The sequence below is a fragment of the Hypanus sabinus genome, chromosome 2 (assembly GCF_030144855.1).
Source record: "Hypanus sabinus isolate sHypSab1 chromosome 2, sHypSab1.hap1, whole genome shotgun sequence".
In the NCBI taxonomy this organism is placed as follows: domain Eukaryota; kingdom Metazoa; phylum Chordata; class Chondrichthyes; order Myliobatiformes; family Dasyatidae; genus Hypanus; species Hypanus sabinus.
The window spans coordinates 211,322,705-211,339,248 of record NC_082707.1 but is presented as its reverse complement, the minus strand read 5'-3'; the positions used below and the strand labels follow the sequence as shown (position 1 = coordinate 211,339,248).

The 16,544-nt window shown below is 41.2% G+C and overlaps 1 protein-coding gene across 1 annotated transcript in view; it reads right to left on the bottom strand.

Annotated features, from left to right (window-relative positions):
* The window catches only part of tmem63c (transmembrane protein 63C), a 494,723-nt gene that overhangs the window by 272,881 nt on the left and 205,298 nt on the right, over window positions 1-16,544 (bottom strand). Inside the window, exon 4 of the mRNA XM_059962995.1 lies at window positions 8,047-8,134. Within this exon, the coding sequence (XP_059818978.1) occupies window positions 8,047-8,134 (88 nt within the window). The remainder of the gene's footprint in view (window positions 1-8,046; window positions 8,135-16,544) is intronic.

Sequence of the window (16,544 nt, the reverse complement as noted above, 5' to 3'; positions counted from 1 at the left end):
CTAGAGAGGCTCCAGTAGATTTAAACTAGATACGGGGGGGGGGGGGGTAGGGGAACCAGAGTGTAGGAACAGATCTATGGGAGAAGGAAGAAAAAGAAGACAGTAAAGTTCTTTGTACTGTTAGAGATAAACAGAGAAAAAGAGGTGGAGAATTTCTTAAATGTATTTATTTTAATGCTAGGAGCATTGTAAGAAAGGTGGATGAGCTTAGAGCATGGATTGACACCTGGAAATATGATGTTGTAGCTATTAGTGAAACATGGTTGCAGGAGAGGTGTGATTGGCAATTAAATATTCCTGGATTTTGTTGCTTTAGGTGTGATAGAATCAGAGGGACAAAAGGGGAAGATGTTGTGTTGCTTGTCGGAGAAAATATTACAGCAGTGCTCTGGCAGGATAGATTAGAGGGTTCATCTATGGACTCTATTTGGGTGGAATTGAAAAATGGGAAAGGTGTAGTAACACTTAATGAGGTGCATTATAGACCACAACATGGGGAGAGAAAATCAGAGGAGCAAATTTGCAAGGAGATAGCAGATATTTGTAGTAAGCACAGGGTTGTGATTGTGGGAGATTTTAATCTTCCACACATAGACTGGGAAGCTCATTCTGTAAAAGGGATCCATGGTTTGGAGTTTGTAAAATGTGTGCAGGATAGTTATTTGCAGCAATACATCGAGGTACTGACTAGAGAAAGGGCAGTGTTGGATCTTCTGTTAGGGAATGAAATAGGTCAGGTGATGGTGGTAGGAACCAAATCAGAACCAAATCTATGAAAAACTCGGTAAAGAAAATTCCAATTAACCAAATCAAGTGCCTTTTCAGCATCCACGCTTATCACTATTGCTTGGATTTTATTTTTTTGTATATGATCCATAATGTGAAGTGTTTTTCGTATATTGTCTTGTGTTTGGCATTGTCGAACAAAACCTGTCTGATTGTGACGTATCAGTATGGGTAGAAACTCCTCTAATCGTTTGGCCATGATGGAGGTAAACAATATATAATCTACATTAAGAACGGATATTGGTCTAAATGACCAGCATTCCATTTTATCTTTTCCTTCTTTTGGTATAGCTGAGATTATTGCTTCCTTCCAACTGGGTGGCATTTGTGCCTTTTTTAGAGCCCAGTTCAGTGTGGGGAGTAAAACAGGAATTAACTCATTTTAAAATTCTTTGTACCACTCTGCCATATACCCATCTGACCCTGGTGACTTGCTTAATATAAGCCTACTAATTGCAGCTTTTAATTCAACTTCAGTTACTTCAGCAGTCATCGTTCTATTTTGTTCTTTGCTTAAAGTGGGTAACTCTAGAGAATTCAGGAAGGTGTCAATTTGGGTTATGCTTCCCCGGGAACTTTGGAATATAGAGTTTTGTAAAACACTTCAAAAGCTTCTTTAATTTCACTTAGCTTATTTTTTTTATTGTTTTTGTTCTTGGATCCCTAAATCTAGAATTGTATTTTCTGCTATTTTTTTTTTCAGTTTCCACTCCAGTATTTTCATAGACTTAGATCCACTTTCATAATGTCTCTGTTTCAGAAACATTAAATTTTTCTTGATTTCTTGCATACCCAAACTATTAATTTCATTCCTTTTTTAAAATTTCCTCCAATGTATCCTGTGCCAAATTCAATTTGTGGTTTTTCTCTAGTTCCTTCAGCCTATTTTGTAATTCCTCTAATGTTTTATTCCTTATTTTTTCTTATATGAAGATCTTGCTATAAAGTTCCCTCTTAAGACAGTCTTCAGAGTATCCCATAAAATGGGAGGTGAAACCTCTCCATTATCATTGAATTCTAAGTACAGAGCAATTTCTTTTTTAATTTGTTCCTTAAAGTCTGGATCATTGAGTAGACTTGAATTTAGTTTCCAAATAGTATTCTTTTGTTGTAGGTCAAAATCAACAGATAAATATACAGGTGCATGGTCACTTACATTTATTGACCCAATACCACAGGTGTTTATTTTGTCTTTTCCAAATGTTATGAAATAGACTATTCTTGTATATACAGAATGGGGAGCAGAATAATGGGTGTAATCCCTACTGTCAGGGAAAAGCTCCCTCCATATAACCATTACAGCATGGAAACAGACCATCTCGGCCCTTCTAGTCTGTGCCGAACGCTTACTCACCTACTCCCACTGACCCGCACTCAGCCCATAACCCTCCATTCCTTTCCTGTCCATATACCTATCCAATTTTACTTTAAATGACAATACCAAACCTGCCTCTACCACTTATACTGGAAGCTCGTTCCACACAGCTACCACTCTCAGAGTAAAGAAATTCCCCCTTGTGTTACCCTTAAGCTTTTGCCCTCTAAACTCTCAACTCATGTCCACTTGTTTGAATCTCCCCTACTCTCAATGGGAAAAGCCTATCCCCCTCACAATTTTAAATACCTCTAGCAAGTCCCCCCACATCCTTCTATGCTCCAAAGAATAAAGACCTAACTTGTTCAACCTTTCCCTACAACTTAGATGCTGAAACCCAGGTAACATTCTAGTAAATCTTCTCTGTACTCACTCTATTTTGTTGACATCTTTCCGATAATTTGGTGACCAGAACTGTACACAATACTCCAAATTCGGCCTTACCAATGCCTTGTACAAATTTAACATTACATCCCAACTCCTATACTCAATGCTCTAATTTATTAAGACCAAAAGCTTTCTTTACCACCCTATCCACATGAGATTCCACCTTCAGGGAACTATGCACCATTATTCCTAGATCACTCTGTTCTACTGCATTCTTCAATGACCTACCATTTACTAGCAATATGTCCTATTTGGATTATTCCTACCAAAATGTAGAACCTCTCATTTATCAGCATTAAACTCCATCTGCCATCGTTCAGCTCACTCGTCTATCTGACCTAAATCTCTCTGTAAGCTTTGAAAACATACTTCATTATCCACAATGCCATCTACCTTAGTATCATCTGCATACTTACTAATCCAATTTACCACCCCATCATCCAGATCATTAATATATATGACAAACAACATTGGACCCAGTACAGATCCCTGAGGCACACCACTAGTCACTGGCCTCCAACCTGTCAAACAGTTATCCACCACTACTCTCTGGCATCTCCCATCCAGACACTGTTGAATCCGTTTTACTACTTCAATATTATACCTAACGACTGAACCTTCTTAACTAACCTTCCATGTGGAACTTTGTCAAAGGCCTTGCTGAAGTCCATATAGACTACATCCACTGCCTTACCCTCGTCAACATTCCTCGTAACTTCTTCAAAAAATTCAATAAGATTTGTCAAACATGACCTTCCACACACAAATCCATGTTGACTGTTCCTAATCAGACCCTGTCTATCCAGATAATTATAAATACCATCTCTAAGAATACTTTCCATTAATTTACCCACCACTGAAATAGAACTGACAGGCCTATAATTGCTAGGTTTACTCTTAGAACCCTTTTTAAACAATATAACCACATGATCAATACGCCAATCCTCCAGCACCATCCCCGTTTCTAATGACATTTGAAATATTTCTGTCAGAGCCTCTGCTCTTTCTACACTAACCTCCCTCAAGGTCCTAGGGATTATCCTGTCAGGATACGGAGATTTATCCACTTTTATATTCCTTAAAAGCACCAGTACTTCCTCTTCTTTAATCGTCATAGTTTCCATAACGTCCCTACTTGTTTCCCTGACCTTACACAATTCAATATCCTGCTCCTTAGTAAATACCAAAGAAAAGAAATTGTTCAAAATCTCCCCCATCTCTTTCAGCTCCACACTTAGCTGTCCAATCTGATTTTCTAAGGGACCAATTTTATCCCTCACTATCCTTTTGTTATTAATATAACTGTAGAAACCCTTCGGATTTATTTTCACCTTACTTGCCAAAGCAACCTCGTATCTTCTTTTAGCTTTTCTAATTTCTTTCTTAAGATTCTTCTTACATTCCTTGAGCACTTCATTTACTCTATGCTGCCTATATTTACCATGGTGTACAAAGGCTGTCTTATTCCTAACCAAGTTTCCAATATCCCTTGAAAACTATGGCTCTCTCAAACTTTTAACCTTTCCTTTCAACCTAATAGGAACATAAAGATTCTATACCTTCAAAATTTCGCCTTTAAATGACCACCATTTCTCAATTACATCTTTGCAATAAAACAAATTGTCCCAATCCACTCCTTCTAAATCCTTTCGTATCTCCTCAAAGTTAGCCTTTCTCCAATCAAAAATCTCAACCCCGGGTCCAGTCCTATCCTTCTCCATAATTATATTGAAACTAACGGCATTGTGATCACTGGACTCAAAGTATTCCCCAACACGTACCTCCATCACCTGACCTATTTCATACCCTAACAGAAGATCTAACACTGCCCCTTCTCTAGTTGGTACCTCTATGTATTGCTGCAAAAAACTATCCTGCACACATTTTACAAACTCCAAACCATGGATCCCTTTTACAGAACGGGCTTCCCAGTCTATGTGTGGAAGATTAAAATCTCCCACAATCACAACCCTGTGCTTACTACAAATATCTGCTATCTCCTTGCAAATTTGCTCCTCCAAATCTCTCTCCCCATTAGGTGGTCTATAATACACACCTATAAGTGTTACTACACCTTTCCCATTCCTCAATTCCACCCAAATAGCCTCCCTAGATGAGCCCTCCAATCTATCCTGCCACAGCACCGCTGTAATATTTTCTCTGATAAGCAACGCAACACCTCCCCCTGTTATCCCTCCAATTCTATCACACCTGAAGCAATGAAATCCAGGAATATTTAGTTGCTGATCACACCCCTCCTGCAACCATGTTTCACTAATAGCTACAACATCATATTTCCAGATATCAATCCATGCTCTAAGCTCATCCACCTTTCTTACAAAAGAAAGGTGGATTAAAATAAATGCTTTTAAGAAATTCTCCACCTCTTCCTCTCTGTTTATCTCTAACAGTACAAAGAACTTTACTGTCTTCTCTTTCTTCTTTCTCCCATACATCTGTTCCTACACCCTGGTTCCCCTCCCCCCCCCCCCCCCATATCTAGTTTAAATCCATGGAAGCCTCTCTAGCAAACCCACCTGCAAGAATATTTGTCCCCCTCCAGTTCAGATGTAATCCATCCCGCCGGAACAGGTCCCACCTTCCCTGGAAAACTGCGTGGCACTGGTTGCAATCCTGGGATTGCTATCCTGGAGGTCCTGTCCTTTAACAATCCATATATCAATTAAACCAACATCCTCAAAAAGTGTATTAACTTCCTTATGTAAGGATTTTGTTTCATAGGATTTTCTATTGAAAGAGTCTAAATTTGGTTGGAATTGTAAATTTAAGTCTCCCCCACATATCAGGAGACCTTCTGTTTCCACTACTATAATATCAGTAATTTTCTGAAAGAAACCAATGTCACTTCCTGTGGGTGCATATATATTCAATAGAGTAACTGAATTTCCATCTATATTCCCCCTTACCAGAATATATCTGCCCTCCTTATCTCCCATTTCGAATACTTTTTCAAAATTTAGATTACCTGAGATAAGAATAGCAACTCCTCTCCTATGTCCTGATTTATATGAGAAAAACAAATTAGTGAAGCCCATTCTCTTTAGTTTTCTGTGCTCATTATCACTTAAGGCAACAAAGGTGTGATTCCAAGGCTGAGGTCTCCTGCATTGAGCTAGAGGAAATGTGCAGCTGTGGGGGATAACCCCTCCTACCTGTGAGTTGAGGGCCCCCATTGCAGTATCCATAAAAGTCAGTGAACAAATCCATTATACAGAAAAGATTTCCCTGTGTACTCCTCCTATACACACACACAAACACGCAGACATATATATATATATATATATATTCTCATTTTGGTGGGGAAAAAGGAGTAAGTGAGCGAATAAAGAAGAATAACTGAATAATATAAAATCCACATTATAATAAGTATTTCTCGAGATAGGTATATCACCGTCTACTTTTGCTTCTGTTTAGCTTCTCAACATTTTTAAAGTTAGCCAAACCTTATGGCTCTTCTGCATGGGTTGAGGGATGTCTTTGGAAAGCTCCTAGTCTCTTCCTGATATACTTCTCTCGCCCTCCTTCCATCTCCTGCTTTCTCAATTCTCGCACTATTTCCCAAGCAGAGCGGTATAACTCCTCTGCCAGGCTGACCCTCGGTTTGATCACACTGACGGGCAACACTATGGCCTTCATGTCTGTAATCGCCTCTTCCACTGTCTGATACAGTCAGATCCCATCTTGATAAAACACTCTAAGTTTAGCAGGGTACGGAGTTTGAAATCTAATCCTTTCTTGCTTTATTATTCGCTTTACTTCAGAGTATACTTTACGTTTCTGCAAGACCGCGGAGGGATTAATCTTGATCAAAATATATTAATTTGTCATCTAAAAACACCCTCTTCTTACCCGGGCCCTTCGTAGAATTTCCACCTTGGTACTGTATCGAAGGAATTTAATTACTACTGAGCGTGGCTTATTTTCTCTGCCTTGGGTAGGCCGCGGGATGATCGCGCGATGCACCCTCTCAATTTACAGCTCCATAGTCGAGGGAAGCTCCAGCACATCCTGCAGCAACTTTCCTACAAACTCCATCATAGACAAACCCTCCGCTCCTTCGGGGACGTTGTATATCCTGATATTTTTCTGCCGTGATCTTCCCTCCAGGTCAAGCAGTTTATCTTCTTGTTGATTTAATATTTTTATCGTCTTACTTAACATCTGTTCCACATTTTGCACCCAATCTTCCACCTTCTCAATTCGAGTCTCTGCCACTGCTATTTTTTGATTGACATTGGCAAGTTCTGACTTAATATCATGTAGCTACTGTTTTATATCTTTTTGGCACACCCGTATCTCTTTCCAAATTTTGATCATATTTGCCGCTTCGCCTGAAAGAGGCCCATCATCAGCCGTGCTAGCATGCAGTCGGGTAGGAAAGCCGCTCGCTGCACCCCTCTTGTCCACAGGCTCCGCAGTGTCGCTTTTTTAATTTCCATTCCTTTTCCCCATTCTCTCTTATCAGTTCAAATACTTTCGAAAAATCCTATATTTGATGGGTTAACAGGGCAAAATATGCATTTTTTTGGAGAAGCTATTGACTTAAGCTGCCATTCTCAATGATGACGTCCCCAGAACCCCCAAAAAGCGGGATTTCCAGTGGCCACCTATTTCAAAATTCACTTTCCATTCTCATTCCAACATGTCTCCTCAACTGTCACTGTAAGGCCACACTCAGGTTGGAGGAGCCACACCTCATATCCACCTGAGTAACCTACAACCTGAACAATGATTTTCATAACTTCCAGTAATTTCCCCCCCTCCCCCTTCACTCTTCTTCCATTACCCATTTTGGTTTCCTTCTCTCTCCTTTTCTCACCTACCCATCATCTCCCACTGGTTCTCCTCTTTCTTCCCTTTCTTGCATGGTCCACTGTTATCAGATTCTTTCTTCTTCAGCCCTTTAGCTTTTCCACCTAATACCTCCCAGCTTTTTACTTCATCCTCAATCCCCTACCCACCTACCTTCCCCCGGTCTCATCTGTCAGCTGCCAGTTTGTACCCTTCTGCTTCCCCAAATCTCCTTATTCTGACTTCTTACCCTTCCTTTCCAGTCCCAATGAAGAGTTTTGGCCCGAACTGTTGACTGTTTATTCATTTCCGTAGATGCTGCCTGAACTGCTGAGTTCCTCCAGCATTTTGTGTGTGATGCAAAAATAAACCAAATTGCCTTTGTGGTTGGATGATTAGTAAATAATATCATAGAACACTACTCAGAGAAACAGGCCACTCGGCCCATCTAGTCCATGACAAACTATTATTCTGCTCCATCCCATCGAGCAACATCTGGATCAGCCTGTATGCTCCTCCCACCCATGTACCTATACAAATTACCCTTAAATGCTGCAATCAAACCTGCATCCCCCACTTCCACTGAAAGCTTCTTCCACACTCTCACCACCCTCTAAGTGAAGAAGTTCCCACTCATGTTCCCCTCAAACATTTCAGTAAGTTCACTGAAGTGTAAGTTGACTCACCACATCTTTACTCTCCAGTTCTGTTGGGCTGGTTTCACAGGAAGATTTCTCCTTTTCATTTTGTTCTCCATAAAACAAGGAAGTGAGGCTGCAGAAAATAAAGAAAGCTGTAAACAGCACAGCAACCTCAGACTTCCAAAAGCATTGATAATGACAGAGAAAACAGGTAGCCATCAACAAACAAAATGGGAAGTGAGAAACCAAGAGATAAAGAGAAAAGATGACACAACCATGGCTGACAAGAGAAGTCAAAGCCAACATAAAAGACAAAGAGAGGGCATATAATTGAGCAAAAATTAGTGGGAAGTTAGAAGACTGGAAAGCTTTTAAAAGCCAACAGAAGGCAACTAAAAAAGTGATTAAGAAGGTTAGGATGGAATACAAAAGTGAGCTAGGCAATCATATTAAAGAGGCTACCAAAAGTTTATTCAGATACCTAAAGTGTAAAAGAGAGATGAGAGTGGATATCAGACCACTGGAAAATTATGCTTGAGAGGTAGAAATGGGGGACTACAAAATAGCAGATGAACTGAATATGTATTTTACATCAGTCTTCACTGTGGAAGACACTAGCTATAAGGTGGAAGTTCCAGGTTTCAGAGTGCTTGAAGTGTGTGAAGTTACCATTAAGTGGAAGATTCTTGGTAAACCGAAAGGTCTGAAGGTAGATAAATCATCTAGACCAGATGGTGTATGCCTTAGGGTTCTGAAAGAGGTGGCTAAAGAGATCATGGAGGATCATAGTAATGATCTTTCAAGAATCACTAGTTTCTGGAATGTTTCTAGAAGACTGAAAATCGCAAATGTCACTCGACTCTTCAAGAATGGCGAGAGGCTGAAGAAAGGAAAATATAGACCAATTAGTCTGACGTCAGTGGTTGGGAAGATGTTGGAGTCAATTCTGAAGAATGAGGTCTCAAGGTACTTGGAGGCACATAATAATGTAGGCCGTAGTCAGCATCGTTTCCTAAAGAGAATATCTTGCCTGACAAATCTTTTGGACAGACAAAGGAAAATTGGTTGATGTTGTGTACTTGGATTTTCAGTAGGCCCTTGACAAGGTGCCATATATGGGACTGCTTAACAGGCTACAAGCCCATGGAAAGATATTAACATGGATAAAGCAGTAGCTGTTTGGCAGGAGACACAAAGAGTGGGAATAAAAGAAACCTTTTCTGCAGTGACTGGTGCTGTTTGACAGGAGTCTGCATTGGGACAGATACTTCTTATGTTATATGTCAGTGATTTGTTTGATGGAATTGGTGGCTGGTTGCAAAGTTTGCAGATGATACGAAGATAGGTGGAGGGGCAGGTATTTTTGTGGAAATAGGGAGACTACAGAGCACTTAGACAGATTTAGAGAACGGCCAAAGAAATGGCAGTTGGAATAGTGTCAGGAAGTGTATGGTGTTGTACTTTGGTAGAAGAAATGAAAGGGTTGATTATTTTCTAAATGGAGAGAAAATACTACAGACTGAGGTGCAAAGGGACCTAGGAGTTCTTGTGTAGGATTCTATAAACATTTCCTAATTTGCAGGTTGAGCCTGTGGTAAGTAAGTCAAATGTGATGTTAAAATTCATTTCAAGATGATTAGAATATAAAAGCAATTATATAATGTTGAGACTTAATAAAGTACTGATGAGGCTTCACTTGGAGTATCATGAGCAGTTTTGGACCACTTATCGTGGAAAGGGTATATTGAAACTGGACATGGTTCAAAGGAGATTCATGAAAATGATTCCAGAATTGAATGGCTTGTCATATGAAGAGCCTTTGATGGTTCTGGACCTGTATTCTCTGAAATTTAGAAGAATGAGGGGTGACCTCATTGAATCCTATCAAATGGTGAAAGGCTGACACTTCCCAACACTGTATTCCATCTACACTTCTTTGCCCACTCCCCTAATCTGTCTAAGTTCTTCTGCAGCCTTCTTGCTTGTCAAAGGCCTTCTGAAAATCCAAGTACACAACATTAGCTGGTTCTCTTTTGTCCATCCTGCTTGTTATCCTGACAATCCTTCCAGAAACTGTGGAAATATAGGAAAGACAGGCTGTTGTGACAGTTCCTCCTCGTCATTTAGTTCCCCAGTTTTTCTGTCGAACCTTTTAAGGGCTCAGTTGATTTCCTTCTCCCTGTAGCCATTCTGTAGGAATGTCATGCGTAATCTTATTTCCTCATGGAGACTCTCTGGATCCAAAATAGTTTTCACAGGGTTAATCACGTGGTCTTATACTTTAACAATAACAGCTTCCCAACAGAGAGTGGTTCTTTCCACTTATATTCCCATGGTTTCTGGAAGGATCACCAGGATCCTGAAGAAATACTGGATTAATACCAGACACAAATCTGTAAGGATGTTCAAATTAGATTCTTTTTCTCTCCCTATTTGTTCATTTCTTATCTGTTAGGGCATAGTAGGTCAGTGAGAATAGCTACAGGGGCAGTATGTTTTATACTCTGCGTGGGATGTGAGAAGTCTAGGAGACCTCCAGTTGCCAGATACACACATCTGCACCAGATTGTAGCTCCTGAGAGTACATATTAAGGAAATGCAGCTACAGCTTGATGACCTTTGACTCATACAGGAAAATGATACGATGAACAGGAGCTGCAGAATGGTAGTCAGCCGTAAATTGAAGGAGATAAGTAACTGAGTGACTGCTAGGAGAAGGAGGGGAAATACACAGCCAATGCAATTTACACCTGTAGACATCCCCTCAGTAATAATTATACCACTTTACATACCAATGAGGGGAACAACCTACCAGATAGGAGCCACAGTGACCGGGTCTCTGGCACTGAGTTTAGCACTACAGCTCAGAACAGCAGAGCAGTGCAGTGCAGAGCAGAGATTTCTTAGTCATAGAAACACAGACGAGGTTCTGTGGGCACGATACAGACACCCAGATAGTAAGTTGCCTCCTTGGTGTCAGCATCTGGGATGTCTCAGATCAGGTCCATGGCATTCTCAAGTGCAAGGATGAGCATCCAGAAGTCTTGATAATATTGTGATCGAGAACAAAAAAGTGAATCAAAGTAGACCTGGGACTTAGGACTGCTGGTATTTACAGGATTACCTGTGAATGTGGAGCAGCAAATATCAACCAGACAATATGCATCATGGAAACCCACATCAAGGAGCACAGGAGGTCTATCGAGGTGCAACCGAGGAGCAACGATACCTGGGTGTCATTGTACACCACTCATTGAAGGTGGGCATGCAGGTACAGCAGGTGGTGAAAAAGGCAAATGGTATGTTGGCATTCATAGCAAAAGGATTTGAGTACAGGAGCAGGGAAGTTCTACTGCAGTTGTACAAGGCCTTGGTGAGACTGCACCTAGAGTATTATGTGCAGTTTTGGTCCCTTAATCTGAGGAAAGAAATTCTTGCCATAGAGGGAGTACAAAGAAGGTTCACCAGATTGATCCTGGGATGGCAGGACTTTCATATGAAGAAAGACTGGATCGACTGGGCTTGTACTCACTGGAATTTGGAGGATTGAAGGGGGACCTTATTGAAACATATAAAATTCTAAAGGGATTGGACAGGCTAGATGCAGGAAGATTGTTTCCAATGTTGAGGAAATCCAGAATGAGGGGTCACAGTCTAAGGATAAAGGGGAAGCCTTTTAGGACCGAGATGAGGAAAAACTTCTTCACACAGAGAGTGGTGAATCTGTGGAATTCTCTGCCACAGGAAACAGTTGAGGCCAGTTCATTGGCTATATTTAAGAGGAAGTTAGATATGGCCCTTGTGGCTAAAGGGATCGGGGGTATGGAGAGAAAGCAGGTACAGGGTTCTGAGTTGGATGATCAGCCATGATCATACTGAATGGTGGTGCAGGCTCGAAGGGCCAAATGGCCTACTCCTGCACCTATTTTCTATGTTTCTATGTTTCTATCTGTCTGGCTTACCCGGGGAAATCAGTGGTGGCAGAACATTGCATTAGCAATAGCTCAAGGATTGACTTCGATGGCAAAAAACTACTGTGGCAAAGGCATTTGGGATCATCATTCCTAAAGACGTTGGGAGAGTTTGTCATCAAAACATCATTTAAAGTCGATTCTTGTACCTGGCTGAAAGCCCAAGAAGAGTTTTTTTTTCTCCCTTTGAAATTTCGAACATCATGACACACTGACATTGATTGTCCAATTCAGAGAAAACTGCTGTGAAGCTTTGCTTTTAAATCTTGAAAGCAGACCTGACTAAAAGGTAGCTCTTTTTAAGCACTGCATTTTGCTGATTGGTTGCTCTGCAACTCACAGAAACTGCCACAAAACTTTGCCTTTTGAATCTCAATTGCTGTCCTAATTAATGAGAAGCTATTTTTATGCAACACTAACGTTGATTGTCTAACCCAACCTTTTATGCTTTGACTTATCAAGAACCTATCAACCTCCACCTTAAATACACTCAATGACCTGGCCTCCTGTATCAAATGGCTTGTCATATGAAGAGCGTTTGATGGCTTTGAACCTATATTCACTGGAATTCAGAAGAATGCAGGTTGACCTCATTGAAACCTATCACATGGTGAAAGGCCTTGATAGAATGGAGTGGAGAGGATGTTTCCTTTGCTGGGAGCTTCTAAGACCAGATGACACAGCCTCAGAATAGAGGGGTATCCTTTTAGGACGGAGATGAGAAGGAATTTCTTTAGCTAGTGAATGATAAATCTGTGGAATTCTTTGCCACAGACAGCTGTGGAGGCCAAGTCTTTATGTATACTTAAGGCAGAGGTTGAAAGATACTTGATTAGTCAGGGCATGAAGGGATATGGGGAGAAGGCAGGAGATTGGGACTGAGAGGGAAATTGTATCAGCCATGAAGAAATGGTGGAGCAAACTTGATGGGTCAAATGGGCTAATTCTGCTCTTATATGGGACTAGGGAGTGTAAGCGTCGGCACGGACTAGAAGGGCTAAGATGGCCTGTTTCCGTGCTGTAATTGTTATATGGTTATACCTTATGGTCTTATAGTAACTGCAGAACAAGAACGTAAGAGACTAGCAGGAATGTTTGCAATAACCCTTGAGCTTCAGTGCCTTGCAGGGAGTTAGAGTATAGCAATAGGCCCTTCGGCCCAACTCATCAATACCAACCAAGGTACCTTCCTGCACAAGTCCCAATTGCCTGAACTTCCCTCTCAACTTTCTCTATCTACTTACCTGTCCAAATGCCTATAAAACACTGTTATTGTACCCATCTCCGTTGGGCATATGGAACCTCCCTTTAAATTTCCTCCCTTTCACCTTAAGCCTGTGCCCTCCAGTTTTAGATTCCCTAACCTTGTGTAAAAGACTGTGCCTTTCCACCCTGTCTCTGCCCCTCATGATTTCATAAAGCTCTACAAAGTCAGCCATTAGCTTCCTTAGCTCCAGGGAAAACACATAACCTATCCATTCTCTTGTTTTAACTCAAGCACTCCAGTCCCAGCAACATTCTTATAGATCTTTTCTGCACATATTTAGGCTGAACAACATCCTTCCTTTTGTATAGCAACTAGAATATCAATAAATATTGCAGGTGCAGTCTCACCATATTTTCCACTACTGTAACATGACATCATGACTCTTGCACTGTCTAATGAATGTAGACATGATATAGCCTTCTTCACCATCTTGTGTTCTTTTTCATATTTGTAAGCTTCGTAGGCTGAGCCAGCCAAAGGCATATGAATCTGTTAGAGAAGGAGTTCCAGGGTTTTAACCCAGTGACAGTGAAGGAACGGTGATAATATTCCATGCCAAGCAATTTTCCAGGGCGTGGTATTTGTTCCCTGTATCCTTGCCCATGTAGCTGGTAGAGGTGGTGGGTATGGAAGATGCTATTTCAGGAGTCTCAATGCATTGCTGCAGTATGCCCTGTATATGGTAAAAATTGCTGCTACCCTGTCAGTGGTGGAGAGACTGTATGGTTGTGGATGGTAGTTTGCCTCTCAGGTGCCAGGGTCTGCAATGGTTCTGAACGTGTCCACAATATCCTGAAAAGGGAGGATGAGCAGCCAGGAGTCATGGTACATATTGGTACCACTAACATAAGTAGAATAAGTAAATACAGGGAGTTAGGAAGGAAGCTGAGAAACAGGACCTCAAGGATAGTAATCTTGGAATTGCTGCCTGTGCCATGTGACAATGAGGATAGGAATAGAATAAGGAGGCAGTTAAATGCACACCTGAAGAATTGGAGCGGGGGCAGGGATTCAGATTTCTAGATCATTGGGACCTCTTCTGGGGCAGGTGTGACATATACAAAAGAGACAGGTTGCACTTGAACCTGAGGTGGATCAATATCCTTGCAGGCAGGTTTTCTAGAGCTATTGAACATAGAACATAGAAATCTACACACATTACAGGCCCTTCAGCCCACAATGTTGTGCCAACCATGTAACCTACTCTAGAAACTGCCTAGAATTTTCCTAGTGCATAGCCCTCTATTTTCCTGAACTCCATGTACCTATCTAAAAAGCTCTTAAAAGACCTTATTGTAATCCACTTCTACCACCACCACCAGCAGTGCATTCCATGCACCCACCACTCTCTGTGTCAAAACGTACCCTTGGTGTCCCTTCATTGAGGGAACCTATTCAAAGGTTCAATTTAATGTCAGGGAAATGTATACAATAAACATCCTGAAATGCTTTTTCTTTGCAAGCATCCACTAAAACAGAGAAGTACCCCAAGGAATGAATGATAGTCAGAACCCCAAAATTCCCTCCAGCTCCCCTCCTTCCCGTGCATAAGTGGCAACGAGCATCAATCCTTCCTCCCCCCACCAGCATAAAATAAGCATCAGCATTACCACTGAGCACTCAAGTGTGAGCAAAGCAATAGCAAAGGCACAGAATTGTAATACCCCAAAGACCTCACATTTCACCCGGTATTCAACATACCACAGTTTTTTTCTCTCTCTCCTTAATAAGGGAAAAGGAGGTGTCTCCATTTTCCCTATTTCCAAGCACCTTAAAATTAAGCCCCCTCATGTTGACCATTTTGGGAGTAGTTTAAACTAATATGGCAGGGGGATGGGAATCAGTATGATAGAGCTGAGGATGATCCAGCAGGTTTACAAGTAAATGATGGGTGTACCATGAATGTTAAGGAAGGACAAGCCAATGACTGGGTACAAATGCAGACAGAGTAAAGATTTAAATTGTACCACAGAGGCAAAATTCAAAAGGGCAAAGAATGCAAGTCTGAAGGTGCTATATGTAAGTGCCTATAGCATTCGGAATAAGGTGGACGAACTCGAGGTGCAATTAGAGATTGTTCGGTATGATGTTGTGGGCATCACTGAGTTGTGGCTGAACGAAGGCCGTAGTTGGGAGCTGAACGTCAAAGGATATACTTTGTATCAAAAGGACAGGCAGTGGTGAGTCCCTGTTGGTAAGAGATGGAAGTACATTGTTAGAAAGAGGTGACATAGGGTGAGAGAATGTTGAGTCTTTGTGGGTGGAGTTTAGAAACTGCAAAGGTGAAAAAACCATTATGGGAATCATATATAGGCCTCCAAATAGTAACCAAGATTTGGGGTTGAGATTCCAAAGGGAGCTGGAAAATGCATGTTACAAGGGTAATGTCATAATTGTAATGGGAGACTTCAGTTTGCAAGGGGATTGGGAAAATCAGGTTGGTGTTAAATCACAAGAGGGGGAGTTTGTTGAATGCTTACAACATGGCTTTTTAGAGCATCTTGAGCTTGAGCCTACTAGGCATGAGGCTGTCTTCGATTGGGTGTTGTGCAATAACCTCAATCTTATTAGGAAGCTTAATGTAAAGGAACCCTTCAGAGGCAGTGACCATAATGTGACTGAATTCATACTACAATTTGAGAAGGAGAAGCGTAAATCACAGGTATCAGTGTCACAATGGAATAAAGGGAAATACAGAGGCATGAGAGAGGAGCTTACCCAGGTGGATTGGATGTCAGGATACTGGCGGGGATGACAGCAGAACAGAGATGGCTGTAGTTTCTGGGTATAGTTAACAAGGTGCAAGATAAATATGTCCCACAGAAGTTTTTCTCAAATGGTAGAGGTAGGCACCCATGGCTTACAAGGGGAGTTAAGGACTGCATAAAAGCCAAGCAAAGGGCATATAAGGTAGCAAAGGTGAGTGGGAAGTTGGATAATTGGGAAGCTTTTAAAATCCAACAAAAGGCAACTAAAAGGCTATAAGAAGGAAGAAAGATTAAATATGAGGACAAAGCAGGAGACTGATTTTTTTTCAGTTATATAAGGAGTAAAATGGAGGTGAGAGTTGATATTGGACCACTAAAAAATGATGCTGGTGCAGTAGTTATGGGGGACAAAGAAATGGTAGATGAACTTAAAGGATACTTTAATGGCATCACAGGATATGATGAGAAGGCAGGTATATGGGGTTGAGTGCAATCCAGGATCAGCCATGATAGAATGGCGGGGCAGACTTGTCAGGCTGAATGGTCTAATTCTGCTCCTTGTCTTATGGTCTTATTCACTACTCTCCAGCTAATGAA